The sequence below is a fragment of the Crinia signifera genome, chromosome 11 (genome assembly GCF_055691185.1).
Source record: "Crinia signifera chromosome 11, ASM5569118v1, whole genome shotgun sequence".
Classification (NCBI taxonomy): domain Eukaryota; kingdom Metazoa; phylum Chordata; class Amphibia; order Anura; family Myobatrachidae; genus Crinia; species Crinia signifera.
Window position 1 is genome coordinate 81,243,250 of NC_139227.1, and position 25,486 is coordinate 81,268,735.

General features: G+C 45.9%; 2 protein-coding genes across 3 annotated transcripts in view; one reads left to right on the top strand and one right to left on the bottom strand.

Annotated features, from left to right (window-relative positions):
* LOC146046170 (uncharacterized) lies at positions 1-19,004 on the top strand. The gene is made up of 5 exons (XM_083165386.1): positions 1-203; positions 13,551-13,906; positions 15,399-15,501; positions 16,858-17,029; positions 18,309-19,004. The coding sequence occupies exons 1-5, from the start codon at positions 24-26 to the stop codon at positions 18,434-18,436; spliced, it is 939 nt and encodes a 312-aa protein (XP_083021512.1). The 5' UTR covers positions 1-23; the 3' UTR covers positions 18,437-19,004.
* Positions 17,836-25,486, bottom strand: part of GATD1 (glutamine amidotransferase class 1 domain containing 1) — an 18,622-nt gene continuing 10,971 nt past the window's right edge. For both annotated transcript variants that reach the window (XM_083165388.1, XM_083165387.1), the window contains exons 5-8: positions 24,230-24,324; positions 22,673-22,766; positions 19,926-20,037; positions 17,836-18,970 (exon numbers count right to left, since the gene is read on the bottom strand). In XM_083165388.1, coding sequence (XP_083021514.1) covers positions 18,964-18,970; positions 19,926-20,037; positions 22,673-22,766; positions 24,230-24,324 — 308 coding nt within the window. In that variant the 3' untranslated portion in view covers positions 17,836-18,963. The remainder of the gene's footprint in view (positions 18,971-19,925; positions 20,038-22,672; positions 22,767-24,229; positions 24,325-25,486) is intronic.

The following is a 25,486-nucleotide window of genomic DNA, read 5'->3' on the forward strand; positions in this document are numbered from 1 at the left end:
TTCATCCTGCGCAGCCACAAGGTATGTCCATACCATTCATAAGAGCAACACACATCGGCCGTGCAAGGATCCCTTTTAACTTATGGACCATTGGCTCTGAAATGGGGCTTCAAAACCTGATTATACTATGGATTTTATATCTTTTTCTATTATTTTGTGACTTGACCTGTGCTGTACTGTCAGATCATCAAAATCATACGCAGGTAAGGACTGAAATGTCTTATCTATTAACAGACAATTGTAACTGTGCAGATAGTGCTGCTCTGCCACCAGCATTGCAGATAGTGCTGCTCTGCCAGCATTGCTGATAGTGCTGCTCCGCCAGCCTTGCAGATAGTGCTGCTCTGCCACCAGCATTGCAGATAGTGCTGCTCTGCCACCAGCATTGCAGATAGTGCTGCTCTGCCACCAGCATTGCAGATAGTGCTGCTTTGCCACCAGCATTGCAGATAGTGCTGCTCTGCCACCAGCATTGCAGATAGTGCTGCTCTGCCAGCATTGCTGATAGTGCTGCTCCGCCAGCATTGCAGATAGTGCTGCTCTGCCACCAGCATTGCAGATAGTGCTGCTCTGCCACCAGCAGATAGTGCTGCTCTGCCACCATCATTGCAGATAGTGCTGATCTGCCACCAGCAGATAGTGCTGCTCTGCCACCAGCATTGCAGATAGTGCTGCTCTGCCACCAGCAGATAGTGCTGTGCAGATAGTGCTGCTCTGCCACCAGTATTGCAGATAGTGCTGCTCTGCCACCAGCAGATAGTGCTGCTCTGCCACCAGCAGATAGTGCTGCTCTGCCACCAGCATTGCAGATAGTGCTGCTCTGCCACCAGCAGATAGTGCTGTGCAGATAGTGCTGCTCTGCCAACAGCATTGCAGATAGTGCTGCTTTGCCACCAGCAGATAGTGCTGCTCTGCCACCAGCATTGCAGATAGTGCTGCTCTGCCACCAGCATTGCAGATAGTGCTGCTCTGCCACCAGCATTGCAGATAGTGCTGCTCTGCCACCAGCAGATAGTGCTGTGCAGATAGTGCTGCTCCACCAGCATTGCCTTATATTCTTCCAGTTACTTAAATGTCACTGTTCATAATAACATTTTGATGACTACTACAGAATCCAGCCTTTGAGTTAGAATTTTGGGACCGATTCACACTTGTTCGCGCAGGTCCGTATTCGGCACCGTCTCCGATGGTGGGGATGTGCGCATGTGTATAGTCGCTCATGCGCACATATAAGCCCCAGCTGCAAACCCCAGGGCTTTTGCAAAATGATTGACAGCCAGGGGGCGGTCACTATGGTCCGCAGATGAGGTCACATGACGTCAGTGCCGCCCCCAATTTGGCCATTGTCGTGCAGTATAAAAGTAAATCCTGGCTTACTTTTATCTGCGAACAGAGGAAAACCCATTAGATGTTGAGTAACCGCTGAATGATATGTTCTCTGTGCGAGCGATGTGTTAGCGTACACACCCGTTCACAGGGATTCGGCGGCAGGGGGACATTTGGTGCGTAGACTTCAGCATTATTAATAGCGTTGAAAACTTGTATTTAGCAAAATAGCAACAGACTGGAAGAGCATTGACATTACACAGTACTACATCCCCTCCCTGCGCCATCTACTGACGGCCACTAGGTCTTACTGTAGTAACTTTATAAAACCCATCTTTCACCGTGATTCCGTGGCAGTGGTTGTGAAGTTATTATTAACATTTATTTATATAGTGCCAGCACATACCCTGCAGTGCTTTACATTTCGGAACATACACCATAATAAATCAAGGTTACTATTAACAATGACAGAGAGGCAGGAGGGGCCTGCCTGCAGGACTACAGTCTATAGAAATTGTCACATCAGATTGTAATGGGGAAAACTGTTACGCAGGGATATATCGTACAGTCGTACAGACACACAGCACTGTTGGCTTGGGAGTCTGTCAGCTGTATGACTGTAGAAGGAGAATACTTGTTTTATGGGAACTTTACACAGTAAAGGTAATCAGAATAGTTTAGACTGCATTGGGAACACAGGAGTCTATGTACTAAAGGGCCATACACACACAGCAATTTCAGCCACATTTCTAAATGATTTGAATAAAGAGATAAAGGGCTAATTCAGGTTGGCGTGTTAAGAGCCGAATTTGTTCCAAGGACCAATAGTGATGCTCTGCGCATTCGTATATGTGAATATGCACATGTGCAGGGCCACTGTGCGAATGCCTTTTTCGACTTTCACAGTCACCGAGGCATTGGCACAGAGAGGGGGCGGACAGGGGGCTGGAGCATGGGGATGGCCAGCATTTCCTGGGCATTCCCACAAAAACAGTGAGTGCGCCCAGAAAAATGCTGGGCATCCCCATGTGATCACCGGTGTTCTGAAGCCTGCGCGGGGTGGGCGGCTCACGTCACATGATGCCAGTGCCCTCCTCCTGTTCCGTCATCTCTGGCACAGATAAAAGTCAGTTCATCTGAATTTTATTTTGGTGACCATCAAAGGATTTTCACCCGTACGGCGGCATCGGTATGGATGTGTCAGTGGTGTGCAGGGGGGCGGGTGGACGGCGTTAAGCAAATTTATGCTGCTTACCGAGCCAACCTGAATCACCCCAATGTAACTAACTGCCATTTAATAGGCTGTATTTAAAAAAAGATAAGACAGATGCTTGTTGCTAGGGTTCTTTATTTCTCTCCACTTTATCTCTCTATAAGGGTTAGTACATAGACCCGAATGTATCATAAATAGACCATGCCCACAAATGGAATTTGAGCCAGATGTATCAAGCTTCAAAATGTGGAGAGTGATAAACCACCAGCCAATCAGCATGTTACAGGCTAGGTTTCAAAAATGACAGGTAGGAGCTGATTGGCTGGTGGTTTAGCACTCTCCACTTTTTCACTTTTTGAAGCTTGATACATCCGGCCCTACCTTTTAAAAAATGTCAATGTTTGTAACCTACAAAGACAGTGATAAATATGCGTGATCGCTAGGGCTGTTGAAGGTATACTAGCCCCTGTACGGGGGAAATTCAATTGTTTTTCAGATGGTGATTATTAATAGGTGCCTTATGGAGCAATTCAATTGTTGCTATGCATTTTTACCTTGCAGGTGACAGCCGAGTAAAAAATCAAGGCCTAATTTATTCCATACTTGTTGGCTATCGCCCGTCCCGATGTACTGTGGAGAGAAAAGTTCTTAAGGTGACTGCAGAGCCGGCCCTAGCCTAAATGACGCCCTAGGCAAGATTTTGGTTGGTGCCCCCTAGCACCGCCACTAGTTCCGCCTCTGACCCTGCTCCCCTTTCCCAGCACCATCAACCCTCATCATAGCAGTCATCATTTTGGTGCTCCTACCCGCAATATTTTAAATAGAAACAGTGCACACATTCGGTGCGCAGCCCAAACAGGGGTGTGTTCTTGCTGGGAAGGCGCATGGCCACACAAATTGTACCCCCAATTAAAATTATGCCACACAGTAGTGCAACTTTATTCACATTATATCATGTGATGGTGTCCCTTATTCACGTTACATCACACAGTAGTAGCATTGTTTTTATGTGCACATTGGTATTATAGCATATGCTAATATATACGTTAAATCTTTTAGGTGGCCACCCTATAAATAGCTATGTATATGTATACTTTGTATGTTAATTAAATTGTTTTTTTGATACACCAATTTGAAGCAGTCTCCAGTCTTTTGCTACACATGTGATCCCCTCCATGGTGCATTGGAAATTGATACAATTTATTGTTTATATATTAGCGCAATCTTCCCATTTTCCTTCTGGGTAATCTACGTTTTGCTGTACAAGTTTGTGGTCCAGGCCATAGACTTGGTACATATTTTGCACTGACACTAGTGCAATTTTTGAAGATTGCTGCTTATTTTTCATAGAAAAACTTTTTTCCTTACAAGTGTCCATTCATTTTTAAGGGATATTAGCGCCCAAGTCCACCTCCGTTTTTACGGTGGTAATACTTCTGCTTGGATACAGACAGGGCCGGCTCTACCATTAGGCAGCTTTAGGCAGCTGCCTAGGGCGCCGGGGTCAGGGGGGGGTGCCACCAATCTGCTTATCAAAAAAATCAAAGATATCTATGAGGATCCTTGTGCAGGTGGTGGGTGTGAACCTTCTAAGACCTCACCGCCATACTTTCCCTTGAGGCATACTTCCCTACTTGGCGGACCCTCCTCCTTGCCCTTCTCCTTGTCAAAGGGGTCCCTCAGGGAAAGTAGGGGACTTGCCCACATTCCCCAGGGGCTGGGAGGACCACCAGATTTTTGGGAGCCTCCCTGCTTTTCAAGAATGTTAGGCAAGTATGCCTTAAGGGGCATTCCAAACGGCCTAGGCATTTGCCTAGTTTGCCTATGCCTAGGGCCGGCTCTGGGTGACTGTCAGATGTCTGTGCCAATGTAACTTACTGATGGAACCATTACTGTATGTATATTGTGCTACAAGGCTAGTTGGGCAGCCTAAAGCCAAAGTCTTCTTCACACGCCAAAAGATCCTATGTGCCTTCCAAGCAATTTAGATGAATTTATGCCCCTACCTAGGGCATCTATTCTAGAAAAAGATTTATGTTAAATCTTTATTTATAGAGTGGTGTAATCACCAAACATCTATAAGATGGAGGAGTGAGTAAAGGGACTGTAATTTAATTTAAATCCACACTCAAACTTGAGAACAGTATAAGGGTTTCATAAGGCCTAATTAGGAAGCAAAATGGTCTTAAGGTGCCCCTACACGTTACAATTATTGTATACAATATCGCATCTCGGTTTTGCGATGAGATCTAGTACAAAAAGTATGTGCTACACATACTTTTTGTACTAGATCTCATCTCATCGCAAAACCTAGATGCGATATTGCATACAATATTGTATACAATAATTGTAACGTGTATGGGCACCTTAATTGCGTTAACCATTGATTTGCAGAACGTGATTTTGCAGCTGGATCTCATCAACGAACCGGCAATATTGCCGGTTTGCTGATGTCATGTGGGGGCGCAGCGAAGCATCGGAGCATCATCGGGGACGGGGGAGGAGGCAGCGCTTAGAGTTGGCGCCGCTCCAAGCGCTGCCTCCTCCATTATGTGAACGGGAAAAGGGTCGCTCAACCCGATTAAACTGTTCACACTGCACAGCAACGAACCGGTAAGAACCCTTCTTTTTACCCGGGTCGTATTGCCATGTTGCCAGTGGCGTAGTTTTGGGCGCCCCCCCCGCCGCCCATGCAAACCCCCCCCCCCAATCCCCCACAGCCTTACCTATCGCGCTGGTCCCGGCGGCTCCGTTCTTCTGCTGAGGACCACCACAAAATGGCCGCCCCCATACAGCAGACCGTTTCAGAGAACAGTGTGCTATATGGGGGCGGGCATTTTGTGGTGGTCCTCAGCAGAAGAACGGAGCCGCCGGGACCAGCGAGATAGGTAAGTCTGCGGGTGATTGGGGGGGGGGGGTGCTATTGTTACGCCGCTGCATGTTGCTACCGGTTAGCTATAACCCGTAACCCCTTTCACATCGCATCAATTACTGGGTCAAACCGGGAAGAAACCGGCATGAACCCGGTAATTAGGTGCCATGTGAAAGGGCTATAATGCTAGTGCCGGCCTGCACATTATAGGATAGTACTGCCATAATATTTGTGTTGTATAAGGACGGTATCTGGTTTTCAGCAGTATATAGAAATATTTATGTGAGAATGTTTCTTTTCATAAAATTCAGTTTCCGGATGCTCGAGGATTATAAAACATATATTTTGCTGATTTATATAGAAACAAAGACTATTTCTGCTGTAATTGTTTTCTATTGTAAACGTTTCATCCTGGGGCTGATAACTGACACCGCGCTGCTATGGTAATCGTACAAACGGGGCAATTCAGACCTGCCAAATTCGCTCCCCATGCCAATGTTTGGGGCCAGTGCATGAATATGTGCATGTACAAACCCCCGGAGTGAATGACTTCACACTCATCAAGGCGTTTGCTTCAGGATGGGTGGGCAGAGGGCAGGCAGGGGGATGAAGCGAGGAACGCCCAGCATTTTATTGGTGCACCAATAGAAACTCTGGGCGTACCCCTGCGAATGCAGGCATGTTGATGACATCAGCACTCACCCCAAATTCAGCCATCTCGACTGACTTGTATAGCGGAGGGGCAAAAAAAAATTTGATGGTGAGCGACCATCAAATTATTTTTCTTCCTTGCGGCCGCATGCGAGCATATGTGTAGTGAGGGGATTCAGGTGGTGGTGTCATGGCCGCCATCAGGGGTCCTGCCACTCTGAAGAGAGAGGAGGGCCCCGGGCCACTCTGCCGGCCTGGCCGCTAGTCATAGATGTTACGGTATGTTGTATAATATATAATAGGCATCATTACGGTGTGTGACATAATATGTAATGGGCATTACGGTGTGTGGTGTAATATGTAATGGGCATTACGGTGTGTGGCGTAATATGTACTGGGCATTGCCATGTGTGATAATGTGTAATGGGAATTACGGTGTGTGGCATAAAATGTAATGGCTATTATGGTATGTGACATAATATGTAATGGCCAATACGGTGTGTGGCGTAATATGTAATGGCTATTATGGTATGTGACCTAATATGTAATGGCCATTACGGTGTGTGGCATAATATGTAATGGGCCTTGTCATGTGTGATAATGTGTAATGGACATTAAGGTGTGCATAATCCTGGTGCAATGTTAAAGGGGCTCAGCCAGGCTGTAACCATTGCTGCAAGTAAGGGGATAAGGCATACCATTAAAAAATATGTGGCCGGTCTTGTACCTCCTTCCCCGCTGTCATTTAGGTTTTTTGTTAAAAATCTAATTCATTGCGCCAACCGAGAGGTGGCTACGGACAATTTTGTCAGCCCTGGGCCCCACAATTTCTAATGGCAGCCCTTGGCGGGCATTTGGTGGGGCGGTGTTTACCTGTTAGCTAGGCAGCAAATATACGCTACATAGCAAAGAGGTCTGAATCAGGCCCGAAGTGCACATGCAAGTAGCACACAATAAGGCATTGCCAATTCCAACAGGTCAAAATGATCAAATGTTCATATAGTCTCGTATGTTGTTTTTGTAAGTTGCTGACGATGCACACGCCAGAACAACAAGCGAGGGCCATGCTGCAGAATGCTGCAAGGCCCCAGCTCCATCGCTGCCAGCATCGCGTAGTGTGTGTGTGTGTGTGTACCCAGCATTAAGGAATATAGCACAAAGGGAGCGCCAATGCCAAGCCTGCAAATTTGTATATAATCGTTTTCTTAAATGTAAAATACTAATGTTTTCAAAATATAACTGATATAATTGAAGATTATTTCCATCTAGGACTTTCCCAGGAGTCCTCTCTCAAAAGAATTATCCAACTACCTGTATACCCTTCCTTTATAGAGTGAGAGGATGCCATTCCAAATCCTTAATCTACAGGTTGTGGTTTGTTTTGAAACCAGAAGTATTTGAAATATTTTAGTATTCAAATTTTTATTTGTAGTCCAGTATTCTGACAGTTTTGAGGTTGAAGAGCAAACTCTTAATATGACTGAACCAGGAGGATTTGGAGTACTCATTTTTTTTTTTGGGGGGGGGGGTTTGGGAGAGGGGTGGTGTAAGATGAAACATCAGAATCCTACAGAAAATCTTTACATAAAAAAAATGTTATTTCTAATGAAATCTTCATTGCACAATACCTTATTCAATAAGCATCTTATTTCAGAAACAAATTGTTGGTGAAGACCCTTCCCTTTTATCAAGTGAAATAGGCTTATTATGTACAGTGGCCCTTAAAACATTGTTTCCTGGAATATAAACCTGTCACTGTACAATGGTAATGAAGAGAAGCATGACTATACTTTTTGAAGTAAATATAACAATTTTTCTTGAGTTTTTCTCATGGAAATCATGAGGGAATTTTACGGACATATTTTCTGAACTGACAATCAAGAATGGTTCATCTGGTCCATATCAGATATATAGACAAATTGGCCATCCAACAGTGGAAACCCTTGGAAATTTCAAATGAATCCAGCAGATGTGGGGGTGGTGTAGTCATTATGAGATGTAACAAAGTCAATGGAGCTTTAATGATCGTATGATAGTTTTTCTTTTTACTTGCTTGATTCTGGGATGGATCTTTTTCAACAATTTGTTCCAGAAATACATTAGATAAGATACAGTATTAGCTAATGGGGTATTTAGTGGGAATGAATATCAATTTGTATCATTTTTTTCGATAGGATTCTGATATTTAGCTCTCTCCCTAGCAGTCAGTAGAAGGTCAGGCTTCCATTCATTAACAGTTTTTACATGGACTGTTTTATTTACCATGAATCAAATTAAATTAGCTTTAGTCAGAATTCAGGGGAATACTGTAATCGTTTATGTAACTCTAATTAAAATTTAACCTATTTGGATAAATAAAAAATTCTTCATTTTGAAGATTTTTTTTCCCCATTATTCGTGGCACCTGCTCTTAATTGTAGCCTCCGGGGGTCCAAGGGAAAGGTAATTGGCTGCTTTTAAAAATTCCCCCAGCAGCTGCTTATGTCTGCTGGGTAAGGGGGTACTTCTGGACTGATGATTCAGCAGTGATCGGCAACACAGCAGACACAGAGGAGAGGGTACGAACAAGCAGATATGGGAGGTCCCTCTGAGAGCGGCAGCCGTTCAAAGATTCTCCTCCTGAAGCTGCACAGTGGTCTTTCTGACTGGTCGCATCAGATGCGACCATGTCAGGGACAGCCCAGCATGTCGCATCTGATTCAACAGCACTAGGAAAGTGGTTAAAAGTCAAAACCAAATTGATGATATCGTTTTAAATGAATGCCCCTTTAAAACATTGAGGAGGCTTGCCTAAAACTTGCAGATACCTACAATTTTCCTATAGAGGGAAAAGCTGACCGACGGGCCGACTGACATACTCGCCGACAGATATGGGAGTTCTATTTCACATGAGATGTTGCTATGGGCAACCAATCAGATACTATTGTTACTATTATCTTCTAGAAGGTGCTAAATAAATAATGATTAGATTCTGATTGGTTGGCCATAGCAACATCCTAGGTGAAATAGAACTCCCATCTTAGTACATTTCCCCCAATATGTGCGGAAACCCCGGTCTCCACAGTCTGGCCAGAGGGCAGGACAGTCAGTATAAAGGGCCATTCTGCATGCATGCTATTAATAAATATAAATAAAAGAAAAAACCCCAACAATCGGACTGCAGCCAAGTTTTGTCAAATCTGGTCATTTAATCTAATATATGTAGGTGTACACAAGTTGTGGGTTGGAGCACTGTGGAGGTGTTGCCTTCAGTGGTACTCGTACAGCTGCCATTTACCGGACAGCATGCTGAGATGTGGCAGTGCCTTTCACCAGCTATCAGCTGTGATTTTATTTCATAAGGCAATGGTGAAATCCATTGGCACTAATGCTGGGTACACATCAGACCGATTGGGCCTCAATTCCCCCAATTTCGATACAATCTCGACCGATTGTATGTAAATTTGGCATGTTTTAGATCCGATTCCGATCCAGTGCAGGTCCCCGCTGGTTGTTTGGTCATTTTACAGATTCTACATGCTGCAGTCAGGATTTGAAAACGTTCCCTTCAATTGGGTAGGGATCGTGATCGGATCAGATGCCGATCGTGTGCTCCAACAGATCATGCGACCATTGTATGATCGTCTCACGATCTGCTCACGATTATGAACGTTCTGGTGTGTACCCTATATAAGGTCTTGCTGCCTCTACAGCACAACACATTTATATAAAGCTGCAGGTGGTTCACAGCAGCTAAAAGAGCAATCCAACAAAATAATAAAATGGAACCAACCTGTACTACGCAACGAAAGCTCTCCCAAGAATTATACAAAATCTGACACATGTTCCAACATATAAACCGACTTACCTGTACCCCCAGGTCCTAGTATTTTGTTTTGTATTGTCAATATATTTAGATTTTTTAAATGTATACAGAAATTAGGGTACTTGTTTCCTAGCACGGCCACCACGATTTCTATCGTGGTGGTCGTGTCGGAAAAAATCGTGTCGGTCGCTTCGGGTGCATACCCAAACGCACACGACGCGACCGACGCGATGTACCCGATTTCTCCATAGGCTTCAATGTTAAAATAATTTAATATTGAAGCCTATGGAGAAATCGGGTCCATCGTGTCCATAGGCTTCAATGTTAAATTATTTTAAAATTGAAGCCTATGGAGAAATCGGGTCCATCGTGTCCATAGGCTTCAATGTTAATTTTTTTTAACATTGAAACTGAGTCCATTTAACATAGTAAAAAATGGTAAAATAGCCAATATGGGCCATTTCTCATTGGGTATGGCCCCGTCATGTGTGTAAAAAATAATGGCCCCCCATTGTGGCCGCCACCCCCACGATTGACGCGAACCCGAAGCGTGGCGAGCGCAGCGGTGCGCGTCCTCCGACCTTTTCATTCCCCTACTAGCCACGTCGGCGTGGAGTTGAGAATAGATTAGTGTGGCGAGTGCAGCGAGCCCGAAGCGTGGCGAGCGGACGCTGATACCTTCACAGATCCCTGTGTCCAGGTATCAGCGTCCCCTCACCACGCTTCGGGCTCGCTGCGCTCGCCACACTAATCTATTCTCAACTCCACGCCGACGTGGATAGTAGGGGAATGAAAAGGTCGGAGGACGCGCACCGCCGCCGCTCGCCACGCTTCGGGTTCGCGTCAATCGTGGGGGTGGCGGCCACAATGGGGGGCCATTATTTTTTACACACATGACGGGGCCATACTCAATGAGAAATGGCCCTTATTCGGCCTTTTCACATTTTTTCCTATGTTAAATGGACTCAGTTTCAATGTTAAAATAATTTAACATTGAAGCCTATGGACAAATCGGGTCCATCGCATAGGCTTCAATGTTAAATATTTTAACATTGAAGCCTATGGAGAAATCGGGGCATCGCGTCGTGTGCGCATAGGCTTCAATGTTAAAATATTTTTACATTGAAGCCTATGGGGAAATCGTGGGCATCGCGTCGGTCGCGTCGTGTGCCTTCTAAAGGCACACGACCGACGCAATGTACCCGAGTACTGCTTTTTTCAAAGGAAATCGCGAGCATCGTGTGCCTTAAAGTTAAGGCACACGATGCCCGCGATTGTGGCCGTGCTAGGAAACAAGTACCCAAATTAGTTTGTTTTACACGACATGTGAGAGACAAATAGTCATGTTGTTTAGTGCCTTGCTTTTGAGATGTATGAAATATTTGTACTTTTGTCTTTTTCTTCTGCTAGAAAAATTTAAAATAAAGAATCAATATAAAAAAAAATGTTAATTTAACAAAAAGTAAAACAGATTAAAAAAAAATGACCACTAAATAATACATGGTTTAAAAAACAAAAAGCCAATTGTATTTTTTATTGTTTTTTTAAGAAACATACATACTGTACTGTAAAACATCCAAAACAACAAAACACAAATCACAGTGTGCCAGGTATAATATGTATCATAAAGGTACAGTGGAAAATATTACAAGAAGACATTTAATATGGTTGCAGGCTCGAGGGCGTCGAGAAAACCACTCTCCCATTTAAGAATCGCTTAGTGTTAGAGTATCTAGATCAGGCATGTCAAACTCGCGGGCCGCATGCGGCCCTGGCCGCCCACAGGCTGATGGGCTGGCTGCTGATGCTGACAGTGACAAGCAGCGCTCCAGTGCCTGGGACCAAGGATCACACAGTTGCCAGGTGCTCGTAGCTCAGCAGCAGCAACAAGTGACACTCACCCTGCAGGAACCTGTGAAAAGCACTGCTGGGAACGGGCTTCAAGGGCTGCTGATGGGCTTGAAGTTTCTTCTGAAGCCCGTTCCCAGCAGTGCTTTGCATAGGTGCATGGGTGATGTCACTACACACCAGCGCACCGGCTTAGGGTGCATTCATCAGGCGCTAAAGGAATGTGGAGGCGGGCAGTTGGAGCGACGGAGGCGGGAAGGCATATTTGCGGCGGAGTTGCATATTTGCGGCAGAGGCAAGTCAAGGCAGAGCGGCTGAGGGCAGAGCAGCAGTGGCGCTGCAAAAAAAAAGTAAGACTGATTTTAAATGTGCTTAATGCAGTTATGGTGGGGTGGTCGGTTGGGAGAGGAACAGGATCTGTTGATCCCACATGGATGTTTTATGGCCTGTGTGAATTTCGGCTTATTCACTGTGTCAGAATGTGAATTTCAGCTTATTCCCTGTATCAGAATGTGAATTTGATGGCTATATAGACACTGATATATAATATGATATAGAGGACGCGACTGTACAGTGCTGACAATGGATATTTATTTTTTTCCAACTTTTGCTTGTGGTAGCGACCACGGCTTTTTTTTTTCCTTTTAGCCCACACAAGACCCAGGTTATTGCACATGAACGCGCATCAACCCGGGAAATTGGTCAGTGTGAAAGGGTCCTGGTAGATGATGCTGGGTCCAGCTTTCCGGATTTCTACCCAGATCTTGACCAGGGTTGACCCGGAATGCTTGTGGGTCCAGGCACAGTGTGAACAGGTATCCTGGGTCAACGTGAGCCGGGTTCCGTTCACTACAGTGTAAAGGTGCCGCTGAAAGATGCTGACATCTCCCAGCGGCACCTTGGCCCCGCCTCAAGATGACATCACCCGCCCAGTTTTATGCCGGGACGGGTGGCTAGTGTGAAAGCGATTGCAAGCCGGATCGCAGATGAGATTTTCTACCCGGCTTGCAAGCCCTTGCGAGTGTGAAAGGGGTATTAGCTGGGCATTTGCGTTTCGAATACATAAATCTTTCATGTGTATGAGTAGAGTTATCCAACGCCACCCCAGCAAGAAACGTCGGGGGTTCTCGAGCCAACCAGTTTCGAGCTATGCAAACACGGGATAAAGTAAGGAGATTATTAACATATAGACATTGAAAGGAGGAGAGAGTCTCTCGGATCTCCAACCCAAACAGACAGATACGAAGGTTCAACAATGGAAGCTGTATTCCAGTATCTCTAATAGCATTTGTTATTGCCTCCCAGGAGGAAATACGGGGGCACTGCCAAAGCAGATGCCAGAAATCAGTCGCCAATACAATTGGCTTTTATTCCTAACTTAAACTGGCAAAGGGTGTTGAATGACAATCTGGCTGGGTAACGGCATGTGTACAGCCGCGATCCTCGCCTGTTTGTGGTTTGCCGGACAGCAATTCAGCAGGCGGGATTCAATTTTCCACCTGCCGATCGGCGAAAAGGGGGCGTCTTTGTAAATGGCCGTTGATTGTCGATATACGGCCGGGATCATGACAATCTACGGCCTTTATCGGTAGAACGGGACCGACCGCTTTTAAAGTCAGGCTGGTTCTGCCGTGATTCCTCTCCAATGCTGTCTGTAAAGACAGCATTGAGTAGGCGCCCCCCGCTATTTCCCCTGTCGGAAAATAGCGGCGGAGGATTGCATACCCCCATAGAGAGAGAAGAATGTTATTTGTTTGTGAATGGTTTGGTGTAATCTCTGGATGACATGTACAGTATTTGTAAATCAGTAATATTCCTCTTTTCTGTCTCTGAAGGAGTATAATATGGATCCTACCATCAGCACTGGATTGAGAAATTCCACAAATCACACAATTGCATTGGTTGTAGAACCCCGCTGTAACCTCCAGCAGACCGAATTTGTATGGACAGACTCCTTATCAGACGGACAATTTGGCAAATTTCGCTTTGGTATTGGACTCAGAACAGACAGCAACTCAAGCACCAATTTTGTGAAAGAGACCTTCAGTTCTCTCCTGCAAGTGAGAGGAGCGGAGCAGGTTTATGTCACATTGACTGCGGAGACCAACCGCAGTGACGTCATGCTGGTTATCATCTCATGCAAACTTGTGAGCAAAAAGAACAAAACCAGGTCCTACTTCATCCAGGATGGGTAAGCGCTAAACCGGCTGTTCTTACGTTGTTGCTGTTGACATGTAGTTATATGGTGAATCACTACAAGCTGTCTCTGAATGTGCATAACTCATCAGCCACAGTCAGTAACCAACTGGCAACAGACCCAGACCAGGACTCTGTTCCACTGAGAACCACAAAGTGATTCTGAACTGTAAATCGGAAGCCCTAGGACTGGGTGTGTTCATATTTCAGGAAAACCCAACCGCAAATCTACTTTGCAAACCAGCAAATTAAGAGTCCAAAGGTAGGTAGGTATACTTACCTGACCGTGGTTGGGATACCCTCGATTAAGATGCCCGGGGTGGTATTCTGAATTCTGGCATCCACACTGTCGGTCATTGGTATACATCCCCTCACATCTAAGGCTGGGTATACACCTAAAGATATATCTGTAGATTAATTTCTCTAAAGATATATTTGTAGACGGATTGGGTAGTGTGTTCTGCGTATACACTGCCCGATCTGTCACACTGCCCATGACTGGCGTAAACACTGGGCGGGTTTATTTACATGCGCCCAGCCAGTTGTGCAGTCAATCATTGCCAGGTTGTGCAGCGAGTGTACGGGCAGTTGCCGGATCAGGATTGCTGGCTGTACTACTTAGCCGACACAGTAGGACGGTGAACAACGTTCATATTGCTGGTACACACATGCCGACGGACCTGCGATATATCAGCCAGTGTGTTACCAGTATTACTCTCTCTGCACAGGTTAGATCTGCCCCACCTGCACTGTAACATGGTTAACCAGGCATACAGTTACTTACTTCTTCTCTGTTCCCAAATCTGAATCAGGCACCAAGTTCTGGAACATGTGCACACGCTAGGTATGCTCCGCAAACCCGTGTAGGCTCAACTCCGCATTGGCCCACATGGGAGCAGACTTCTGTTACACAAAAACCCGCCACACGCAATAAAGGGAAAATAACTCCCCCGGCCATGCAGGATGAGCAGACAGTCTGGAAGATGTCTTCTGTCATAATGATGTGACATCTGCTTACATTGTCCTATTCTTATTCCTGTATGTTCATGTGCACAGTATGGTATAAACATCGATGATACCATCATGACTGCATGGATTTGATATTGTAAGCATGGCAACCAATCGATACCAGGCTTCCGATGTCTATCAATATTATGAAAGCCTTTTTGCTTCTAAATTACAGTGTTGCTGTAGTTCTCTAATCCAAATTTTGCTTGTGGTAGCGACCATGGCTTTTTTTTTTTCTCGCGGCCCACACAAGACCCAGGTTATTGCACATGAAATTGGTCAGTGTGAAAGGGCGCCATATAAATAAACGAACTACTACTACTACTACTACTAACACCATCCTGACTGTGGTGGGGTGCAAGAACAGGGCCTCTCACTGGCGTCTGTTACTATATGGATGGAAAACATTTCCATTAGCACAGCTTTGGTTTGCTCGCCCTGTACATGTTTTATGTCTATCCTTCCCTAATACATTACAGGTGCTTAGATAACAGAACAGCAAAGAAAATCACCAGGGAGGATAACACCATGGTCTTCACACTGCGTCTCTCAGGAGTAAGCCAAGTTCCTAGCTCCTCTGTGGTAGGTGCTGCTACATTCTCTATAGCTCTCTAGATTAACCCTTTGAGTGACAAGTGAAGTTGTCAAAATAGGTGTGAGATTGCAAAGTAAACATTTCTATTCATCATAATGCCCTGTGTAATGTTTGTTGTTATTTTTGCACAACATTTTTTATTTTAATTTATATAACAAATGTGAGCACCGCTGGCATTTTTAACATTTCTCATATAGATGTTGGCACTCAAAGGGTTAAGGTTGATTAGACATGCCATATTACTTATTGTAGTGCATCAAATCAGCCAAAGACAATGGGCCTAAATCACACTCCACCGCAGTTCCCCGAAAAATCGCAGTTTTTATTTTTTAGGGAAACTGCACGTGCACAAGAACTGGAGTACGGTCTCACCGCTACCGCAGTTTAAGTAGCCAGGGAGCAGTCCGGACGCTTGGGGGGTAGCCCAAAACATGAGGGAGCATGCTAGGCTGCGCAGCCAGGGGTCAGCAGGTACTGTGCAAGCGCAAAATTTGGCAGGGGAGAGACCCGGCAAGCAGAGCGGCCTTGCACCCCTACGGGTTGTAGTTTTGTGAGGATTCACACAACTACAACCCAGTCTGAATTAGACCCAATATAGGGCTTTCCATTTTATAATAAAAAAAGATGTAGTGAGACACTAACGAAGTCACCTGTGCTCAAGCATGGATGTCCTTAAAACTTGAACTGTTGGTGTGTCTTGATGAACGAGGTTGGAAAACACTTGATATAGAGGTATCAGTATTTTTTTTGTGTGGGGGGGGGAGGTTAAATTGTAATTTAACACCATTTTTATGGTGTTCACAATAGGATGTTTTAGCAGGGCACCGCACCCTGTCCTATTTTTAAAGCTCAAAATGCGCCCGACCCATATTAACAGCACCCTGCTAAAACAACCGGCCCGTGGGCCCTGGATGCCTTGTAAACAGATGTTATATGCGCGAGCAATGGCATATATTCACATTGACCAGAGAGCTTGGGGAAAGCCCAGCATCTCCATAGGTGCAGTGCACGCCCCCAAGAGACATCAGCGGCCTGGCCGGCCCCCAACGGTGATGTCGCTAGCCGGCCCCGCCCATACTAGTGACATCTGCAGGCCACCACACTTAAGCTGCCCTGATTCTAGGGTGATAAATTATGAGATCTATTGTATCATACCTAGAACATTCCTATTACCCTGATCTGCCTCTTCATCTTCCGGGCCATTAGAACTTTCTAAATAACGAGATTCTAAAAATGAACATCTGTTCTCTGAAATAAATTATAATAGTAATTTATTGTGAAGTACATGCCCTAATTGCTATGGTTTTATTCTTCCCTTCAAATTGCATTCCCTTCCTAACTAGGTATTTATAAGCTGTGAAGTAAAGCTGTGCCTGAACTCCAACCAATCACAGTCCTGTGTTCACAACTGCTCCTCGTCCTCATTATCCAAGCAACCATTAGATTCACTGCTAGAAACAGGGACTTATCATGTGACTACCAGACTTATCCAAGTGATCCGGGAGCCTAAGAAATGTAAGTATAAAGCTACACTGGATCAGTCCTATGCAGTCCACTGATGGACTTCTCTGTAAATCAAATGTGTCTTATACATAGATGTAAAGTTAAAACTGTGCCCGTATTTATAAACGGAATCTGCTGCGCTATATAAGATACTATATAAGATAAATAAATAAATATGTAGAGTGTCTCCTTCCATTGGCCCTTATTCAGATCTGATCGCAGTACAAATTTGTTCTCAAAATGGGCAAAACCATGTGCACTGCAGGTGGGGCAGATGTAACATGTGCAGAGAGAGTTAAATTTGGGTGGGGTGTGTTGAAACTGAAATCTAAATTGCAGTGTAAAAACAATGCAGCCAGTATTTACCCTGCACAGAAACAAAATAACTCACACAAATCTAACTCTCTCTGCACACGTTACATCTGCGCCACCTGCAGTGCACATGGTTTTGCCCATTTTGAGAACAAATTTGTACTGCGATCAGATCTGAATAAGGGCCATAGTGTACAATGCATACATGACAAGAACTAGATTTGTTAGCCAGTCACATTCAGGTTCCCAGAAGCTTTCTAAAGCTGGGTACACACTATTAGACATATTGGCCAGTCTAGTGGTCTTCGATAGATCACCACAGCCATCATACAGCACATATGTCCATTTCTTCATTCAATGAATTGTGTGATTGCATCATCTTCCGATTTGCACATAAGATGGGATGACGACGCATCATAACTATCATCGTGGACCATGCAGCATGTATGTGGATGCAATACAGTACATCGTTATGTAAAGCTCACAAGCCAACAACATATACAAGCTTGTCTGTTTTGTGCCTTTTATTAGTTCATGCATACTATTTACAACCACACACAAAAGAGAATGACAAATACCAACTCTCCATAGTTTGGCCATTGTAGTGATATAATATAATAACTGCAGCCTTGAGGCCCAGCTGCAACTTTTACACAATACATTCTGGATGAGTTATTCACCGGCGACCCAATAGCACACAAGCACCGTTACCCCTGTAATAGTGTTATCCTTACACAGAACACAGCACAGTTTTGCATGTCAACTCTGCCTTCATGATATAAATGCCTTGGTGATAACAAATACTATAGCATTGCAGTCAGTAATAGTAGCAGGATATGCAGAGAGACAGAAGTCATTTGCTTTGTTTTATCAAACTAATTCTTATTAAACCATGAAGGCAGAGTTGGACTATGAATGGCAATCTTCTATCAGCATATTAGAAATAAGTGACGTGGCAACCTCTGTTTCTTTGCATTAGCTTCCCCAAATTATTCGGCACTGGTTATCGGTATGGTCCTGGGCGGGACCGTTGTTGCGGTGGTGGTGCTGATAGTAAGGAAATCGTTTTCCGGAGTGCGGAGGAGGAATATGCTAACGGACCTGTGATTTCGACACTCTCTTCTCACAATGGACAATACGTAAGGAAGAGGCTTGGTACTGAACAATCCCATAATATATAACACTTTTATTGAAACCTCAATGGGTTCCAAAACAAAGTCACAGAAGATTTGCTGCATGGATTACAATGCCATGTTGTAAGAGGCTACCGTCTCTATGACTCAACTTCTGGAGACTAAAGGGACAACATCCTGCACCTGAGCACTTCCATGGTTTCCTACTGGACAGGTGGCGAGTTTGAGGTTACCACACGTTATTTATTATCTTTTCAGACAGTTCTAGCCAATTAATAAACAGAACACAAAGTATTTACAGTTATCTAAGCTGTAGTCCACTCTGGGTGTAGTGCCTACTCACTCCACATGGTGGGGCTAATGAGTGCATGGTTGGAATGGATATCGAATTTCAACGTTCCTGCTATCCACATGGTACTCCGAATCTTCAACATTATGTGTCCTTTCAACCATTTGTATTATGGAATCTTTGTTCACTTGGGTATCTGAGGCAACGTGGCCTTATTTCCTATAAATAAAGAAATATAGAATATGTTAAATCATTGCTGACAAGATCTAATCTAATGTTTCTACCAGTTACTATTCAGTGATGCAAAACAGAGTTGTTCCTACAAACGCCTTTTCCTGTGTCCTGGGAAACCAGGACACAGAGATACCAATCACAGCAGCATACAAGACTCCAGATGTGCTGTATATGTGTCATTAATGGTGGTATTGTATATGCAAAGATTGGCTCAACTGACAAGATGTAGTCTTTGAGGTGCACAAAAACCCATTGCTATTGGGCTGATGCTATGCTAGGTGTGAGAAATAACAGACACCTATAGTACAGTGTTCTCCCCAGAATTGAGGTGGCTGGGGTCAAGTCAGTGAGGATTTATGGTAGGAGAGCCGGGTACGGGTCATTGTTTCGAGCCACTTTAGTTCAACATGCATTGGGTTGACCATTGAAGGTTGATAGGGCTTAGGTGGACGGGGTTGGTAGGTCGACAATCTCAAGGTTGACAGTCAAAAAGACTGACATGAGTTTTTCAGTTGTTTTTTTTTGTCCCGACTTTTTGACATTGGACACTGTCAAAGTGTACCGCGTCTCTCGTGGCTTGCTGCGCTCAGCACACTTTTCTATTCTCCCTCCACAACCTTTTGACTGTCGACCTAAGCCATGTAGACCTATTTCAGGTGTCAACCTTAGCCCTGTCAACCTTCAGTGGATGACCCAATGCATGTCGACCTAGTGACCGTATTCCGTAGAGCCTTGCCCGGGATCCTTCTTCTGACACGAGTAGTTCAGTGCAGTGAGCATCTCTTTTGCTCATGGCGCCACCTGCTGGCACAAGCATTTGCTGAGTCTTGTGTAAGTCAGGCAGGCCCTGGGTGCCTAATGTTACCAGGGATTTGTGCACCCTTGAAAAAGGCCCTGGAGGGAACACTGGAGTCTGAGCGCACACACAGCTGCTACTAACCTTCCATTGCAGAGAAGAATCAGATTCTGAACAGCAGCCATTGTGGAGTTTTCATTCTGTCCTGTGATCAGATGTCTGTCCAAGACAACATGGATGGCATCTGGCTCACTGGCTAAACAGAGAAATACAAGGGAAGATAGTCAGTGCCACCAACAGCTATTGAAGTTACATTCAACTAGGACACATTATTTTATTTATTTACATAGCACATCATATTCCGTTGAGCTTTACCATTGGAAAGTGATAAAACAAACTGGATAGTAACAAACCAACATATACAGATGGAGCGCCTCGCCAGAATCTGGCCGCTGGTGATCGCCGGCGGAGAGGCGCGCGTGTCTCAGTTTCCCGTCGGCGGGGTTAGGGGGGGGGCAACAAGGTGGCGGGGACCCGGGGCGACCCTCGGCGAGGCGGCGGGACCTGGGGGGAGCCCCGTTGTAAGGCAACACGCACGCGTCCCCTTTCGGTGGGTGGCGAATCTTCCGCCATCCCCTGCAATAGCGAGAGGCTCTCCTTCTGTAGGTATATTCGGTACTTGTGTAGTTTCACGGTGGCAGCTTACGCTACGTTTGAAGCTACGCTAATAGCATAGCCCAACGGCTGCCTTACTTGTGTAGTTTCACGGCGGCAGCCTAAGCTACATTATCAGCGTAGGCTGCCACCGTGAAACTACACAAGTAACTACCGTACTGTTGCCGGGAACTGCATCTCTCTCACACCGCTGGTGCGAGCATGATCCCCTCTCTTTGGCGGAGAGGCGCTCCATCTGTTTGAGACGCAGTAGCATCTCAGACACTCCAGCAATGAGATGCTCCTGCGTCTGAGTAGCTATTTCGGCAGGGTTAGGGGTTCTGTAGTGCGTGCGTCTCCTTTCCAAAGAGGGGGTGCGGACGCAAGTGCGTCTCATTCACAACGAAGGAGGCATTTGCCAGTGCTCCATGTTACATACTGGCAAATGCCTCCATTTGAAACCCCCACTATCCACGGCAGCCCGAAGCGTGGCGAGTGCAGCGAGCCCCGTGCGGGGACGCGTTCCGAGTCCTCCCGACCTTTTCATAACCCCACTATCCACGTCGACGTAGAGTTGATTTTATATAGAGTGGCGAGTGCAGCGAGCCACCGAGCCTGAAGCGTGATGAGGGGACGCGGATTACCTGTAAAGTAATCCCTGTGCGCTCGCCACACTTTATAAAATCAACTCCACGCCAACGTGTATAGTGGGGATATGAAAAGGTCGGGAGGACGCGGAACGCGTCCGCTTGCCACGCTTCGGGCTGCCGTGGATAGTGGGGGTGTTTCAGGAACACATTCACACCTGCCATATCATCCATTTGAGACAGTAATGACGACATGTGTTAACTTGTAACTGGATTTTAGTTAATAATAAGAAGAATTAAAGCAACTTAACACATTACAGTACAATCAGTACTTCTGACTGACTACACTGGATCTGACAGGGACGCCTAAGCGGCCGCGGAACACCACGCTACTTCTGACTGACTACGCTGGCCATGGGAACACTACGCTACTTCTGACTGACTACGCTGGCCAGGGAACACTACGCTACTTCTGACTGACTACGCTGGCCAGGGAACACTACGCTACTTCTGACTGACTATGCTGGCCACGGGAACTACGCTGATTCTGACAGAGATGCAACGCTGATGGCGTAACTGCCGTCGTGAAACTACAAAGTACCGTCGGCGAGCAGCGGTGAGTGGGGTTAATACGGCAAGGATGGCTTTTTTTGGTGAGGAAAAGCCATCCTCGCCATCTAACCCCCATTCGCGGTATTCAACTTTCCGGGGAAATCCTCACCAGAGGACGATGTGGATTCCCTTAAATGCCGAGGTTCGCTGCCAATGGAGCAGGCCCGCTTCATTTTGTGGCGAGCCCCACCGTTTTGATGGCCGCATTCACTGTTTCCACCTCGCTTCAGGGAACAGGCGAGGCGGAAACGGCAAGTGAAGGGGGGCCCACTGAATACTCTGACGGCGAGCTATCGGCACTGCTTACCGTATAGCTCACCATCAGGGGCTCACTTCCAGCATTGAATACACCTCTTAGAGGTAGGAGGACCCTGCTCGCAAACTTACAATGCCAATCCCGGGGTTTAAATGATTTAAATGATCAATCGCGGGATTGGAATCCCGAGTTAGCAGGTGTGTCTCCCCACACCGGCCGACCTGCACATCTACTTACATGGGCGGGCGGGAGCGGGGCAAATAGCAGTGGGTGCAGGGGTGCACAGTTCCTCCGGGCACGTGGCATTAGCAGCAAAAGTGGACTGGGCGAGCGGCGGCGCCGGATGGCAGCAGCAGAGTGGACGGGCACCGAACAGCAGCAGCATCAGAGTGGGCGAGCACCAGACGGCAGCAGCAGCAGAGTGGGCGGTGTGGCCTGCGCAGCGTGACCTTTTACTGTCAAGCTGCGCAGGCCGCACATCGTGGTCGGGAACAGCCAGGCAGCATCTGAGCGGGTACTCAGACGCTGCCCGGCATTAGACTGTGCATGTGCAGTCTAATCCCAAAATCCCAGGATTGGATATTCCAATCCCGGGATTGAAATCCCAGACTTTTTGGGGAAAAATCCCGGTCCTGGGATTGGCTACCCTACTTGATAAACAAATGCATGTGCCATCTCCCTCCTCACTTTCATACCTGTCTGAACAAAGGATTGCCTAATAAAGGATAATGCACCAGTATTGTACAACCAATCCTCTTTCGAATGCTTGATTTCATACTTACCACTAAATGTTGCTCCAGAGTCTTTAGCAAAGTCCTCCAATATAAGGGGCAAGTTGGCGTAGTCTGGCTGACGGACCAGTTCATACACGGAAGGCTGAAGTCATAACACAAAACCAAGGAGAGAATATATGTTTTATTCCACCATCTCATCAGCCATGAAGCTGGGCGTCAAGATATTTTATCCATATTTATCCAAGCACAGTTTTTGTTGGAGTGGTTACACTCGTACAATGCGGCTATAAGAGAGGATCCTGTCCAACGCCAGGCTAGCCCTCTAACGAAGTACGTGGTTATGAAACGCGCTGGGGCATGGGCTGGCGTTGCTATCTGCCTACCTGATGTACGAGTGTAACCGCTCCAACAAAAACTGTGTTTGAGACACAGAGATTTCTGCTGTTTGTGTGCGGTTGTTGAACCGCCAACTGTGGTACGTTACCCTGCGTATGCCTATGCTTGGAAATTGTATAAAATAAAACATATTTTATCGTTTGATATTGCACTATGGAGCGCTCTTAGTTATTCCTTTAGATTTTGTCAACCTGTGGAATACAGGTGCTGTGGAGCTGCCGGGTGAAAACAGACCCAAAGTGCACTGAATATAGTGGATGGGACTAGTAACCCCCTACATCTGTGGATTGCCACAGTTTCTATCATTCTTAAGGTTATTTGCGCACTTAATATCTCTTTTCATATATATATATATATATATATATATATATATATATATATATATTCATCTTGGATCATATCTACTTTCTAACAAGGTTGGTGAAGATACACAAGTTATGAAGGCTAGATAAGAACAGAAATGCAGTCATGTACAACATGTTACTACACATACTAAAAACAAACTGCCTAAAGAATAGTAAAATAAAATATCAGTTTGTTTCCAAGTCACATGAATAGCACTGCAAGCAGTGATGCAGTGACGTGTTCTCCATACTGACCACTACATGATAAACAATATTAGAGATATAGGGTCAGAGGTATCAAGCTTCAAAAAGTGATGAGTGATAAACAGCCAGCCAATCAGCTCCTACCTGTCATGATACAGGCTGGGTTTGAAAAATAACAGGTAGGAGCTGATTGGCTGGCTGTTTATCACACTCCATTTTATCACTTATGAAGCTTGATACAGTACATCTGGCCCATAACCCCCACCACCTCTGAGTTATCAGTATGCAGCATGTACCTCACTGCTATACATTAGTCTATGGGGGATATTCAATCCAGGGTCACGAATGTCGGGCTAGCCGGTTTGTCGATTGTCGAGCTGCGGCCGGGAGCTCGACAATCCACGTCCGTTCTCGGCAGAACGGGCCCTAATGCTTCTAAAGTCGGGCCCCTTCTGCCGAGATCCCTGTTCAATGCTGTCGGGGAAGACAGCATTGAATAGGGCCCCACCTCTATTTCCCCTGATCTGAGGATGAAAGGCTAATAACTAGAGGATGGCTGTATCATGGAATCTTCACACATGCTAGCATTCCTGCAAGCAATACATATTTTACTAACATATCTCTTGGTAATGGAGATTAATGGGTAGAATGTTTAACTCACCCCAGTTAAGCTGTAGTCCTGAAATATCCAGGATTTATCATCATTGGTGACACAGCACAGTGCAGTCACCCCATGACCAATGGCACAAATTGGTTCTATGGAGAACAAAACAATAATAATTACTTTTTCCAGATTTAAAAAACTAAAAATATATGTAGTATTGGTTAAATCATATACTGTAAATAAGCAGCATGGCAGCTCTTAGCAAAGATAACAGATTGTCAGTTAGGGTTAAAAGAAGACAATTCTGTACAAAATATTTGATTACAGCACAAGAGCACTTCCACAAAGTACAATCCAATCATTACGCTCAATGTCACCTACCTCACAGACAGAATGGGAGCTGTCATTGGCTCACCTACTTCTCTCCAGAGAGGCAATTGGCTGGCCTGTTTCTCTCTCCGGAAAGGCAATTGGCTGGCCTGTTTCTCTCTCCGGAGAGGCAATTGGCTGGCCTGTTTCTCTCTCCGGAGAGGCAATTGGCTGGCCTGTTTCTCTCTCCGGAGAGGCAATTGGCTGGCCTGTTTCTCTCTACGGAGAGGCAATTGCCTGGCCTGTTTCTCTCTCCGGAGAGGCAATTGCCTGGCCTGTTTCTCTCCACGGAGAGGCAATTGCCTGGCCTGTTTCTCTCCACGGAGAGGCAATTGCCTGGCCTGTTTCTCTCCACGGAGAGGCAATTGCCTGGCCTGTTTCTCTCCACGGAGAGGCAATTGCCTGGCCTGTTTCTCTCCACGGAGAGGCAATTGCCTGGCCTGTTTCTCTCCACGGAGAGGCAATTGCCTGGCCTGTTTCTCTCCACGGAGAGGCAATTGCCTGGCCTGTTTCTCTCCACAGAGAGGCAATTGCCTGGCCTGTTTCTCTCCACAGAGAGGCAATTGCCTGGCCTGTTTCTCTCCACAGAGAGGCAATTGCCTGGCCTGTTTCTCTCCACAGAGAGGCAATTGCCTGGCCTGTTTCTCTCCACAGAGAGGCAATTGCCTGGCCTGTTTCTCTCCACAGAGAGGCAATTGCCTGGCCTGTTTCTCTCCACAGAGAGGCAATTGCCTGGCCTGTTTCTCTCCACAGAGAGGCAATTGCCTGGCCTGTTTCTCTCCACAGAGAGGCAATTGCCTGGCCTGTTTCTCTCCACAGAGAGGCAATTGCCTGGCCTGTTTCTCTCCACAGAGAGGCAATTGCCTGGCCTGTTTCTCTCCACAGAGAGGCAATTGCCTGGCCTGTTTCTCTCCACAGAGAGGCAATTGCCTGGCCTGTTTCTCT

Excerpts from the sequence above, each read along its gene's own strand:
- LOC146046170 (XM_083165386.1), top strand. The coding sequence starts at position 24 with ATGTCCATACCATTCATAAGAGCAACACACATCGGCCGTGCAAGGATC. Across the intron at positions 13,907-15,398 it reads TCCTACTTCATCCAGGATGG|GTGCTTAGATAACAGAACAG; the intron begins GTAAGCGCTAAA and ends AATACATTACAG. Across the intron at positions 17,030-18,308 it reads GATCCGGGAGCCTAAGAAAT|CTTCCCCAAATTATTCGGCA; the intron begins GTAAGTATAAAG and ends TCTTTGCATTAG.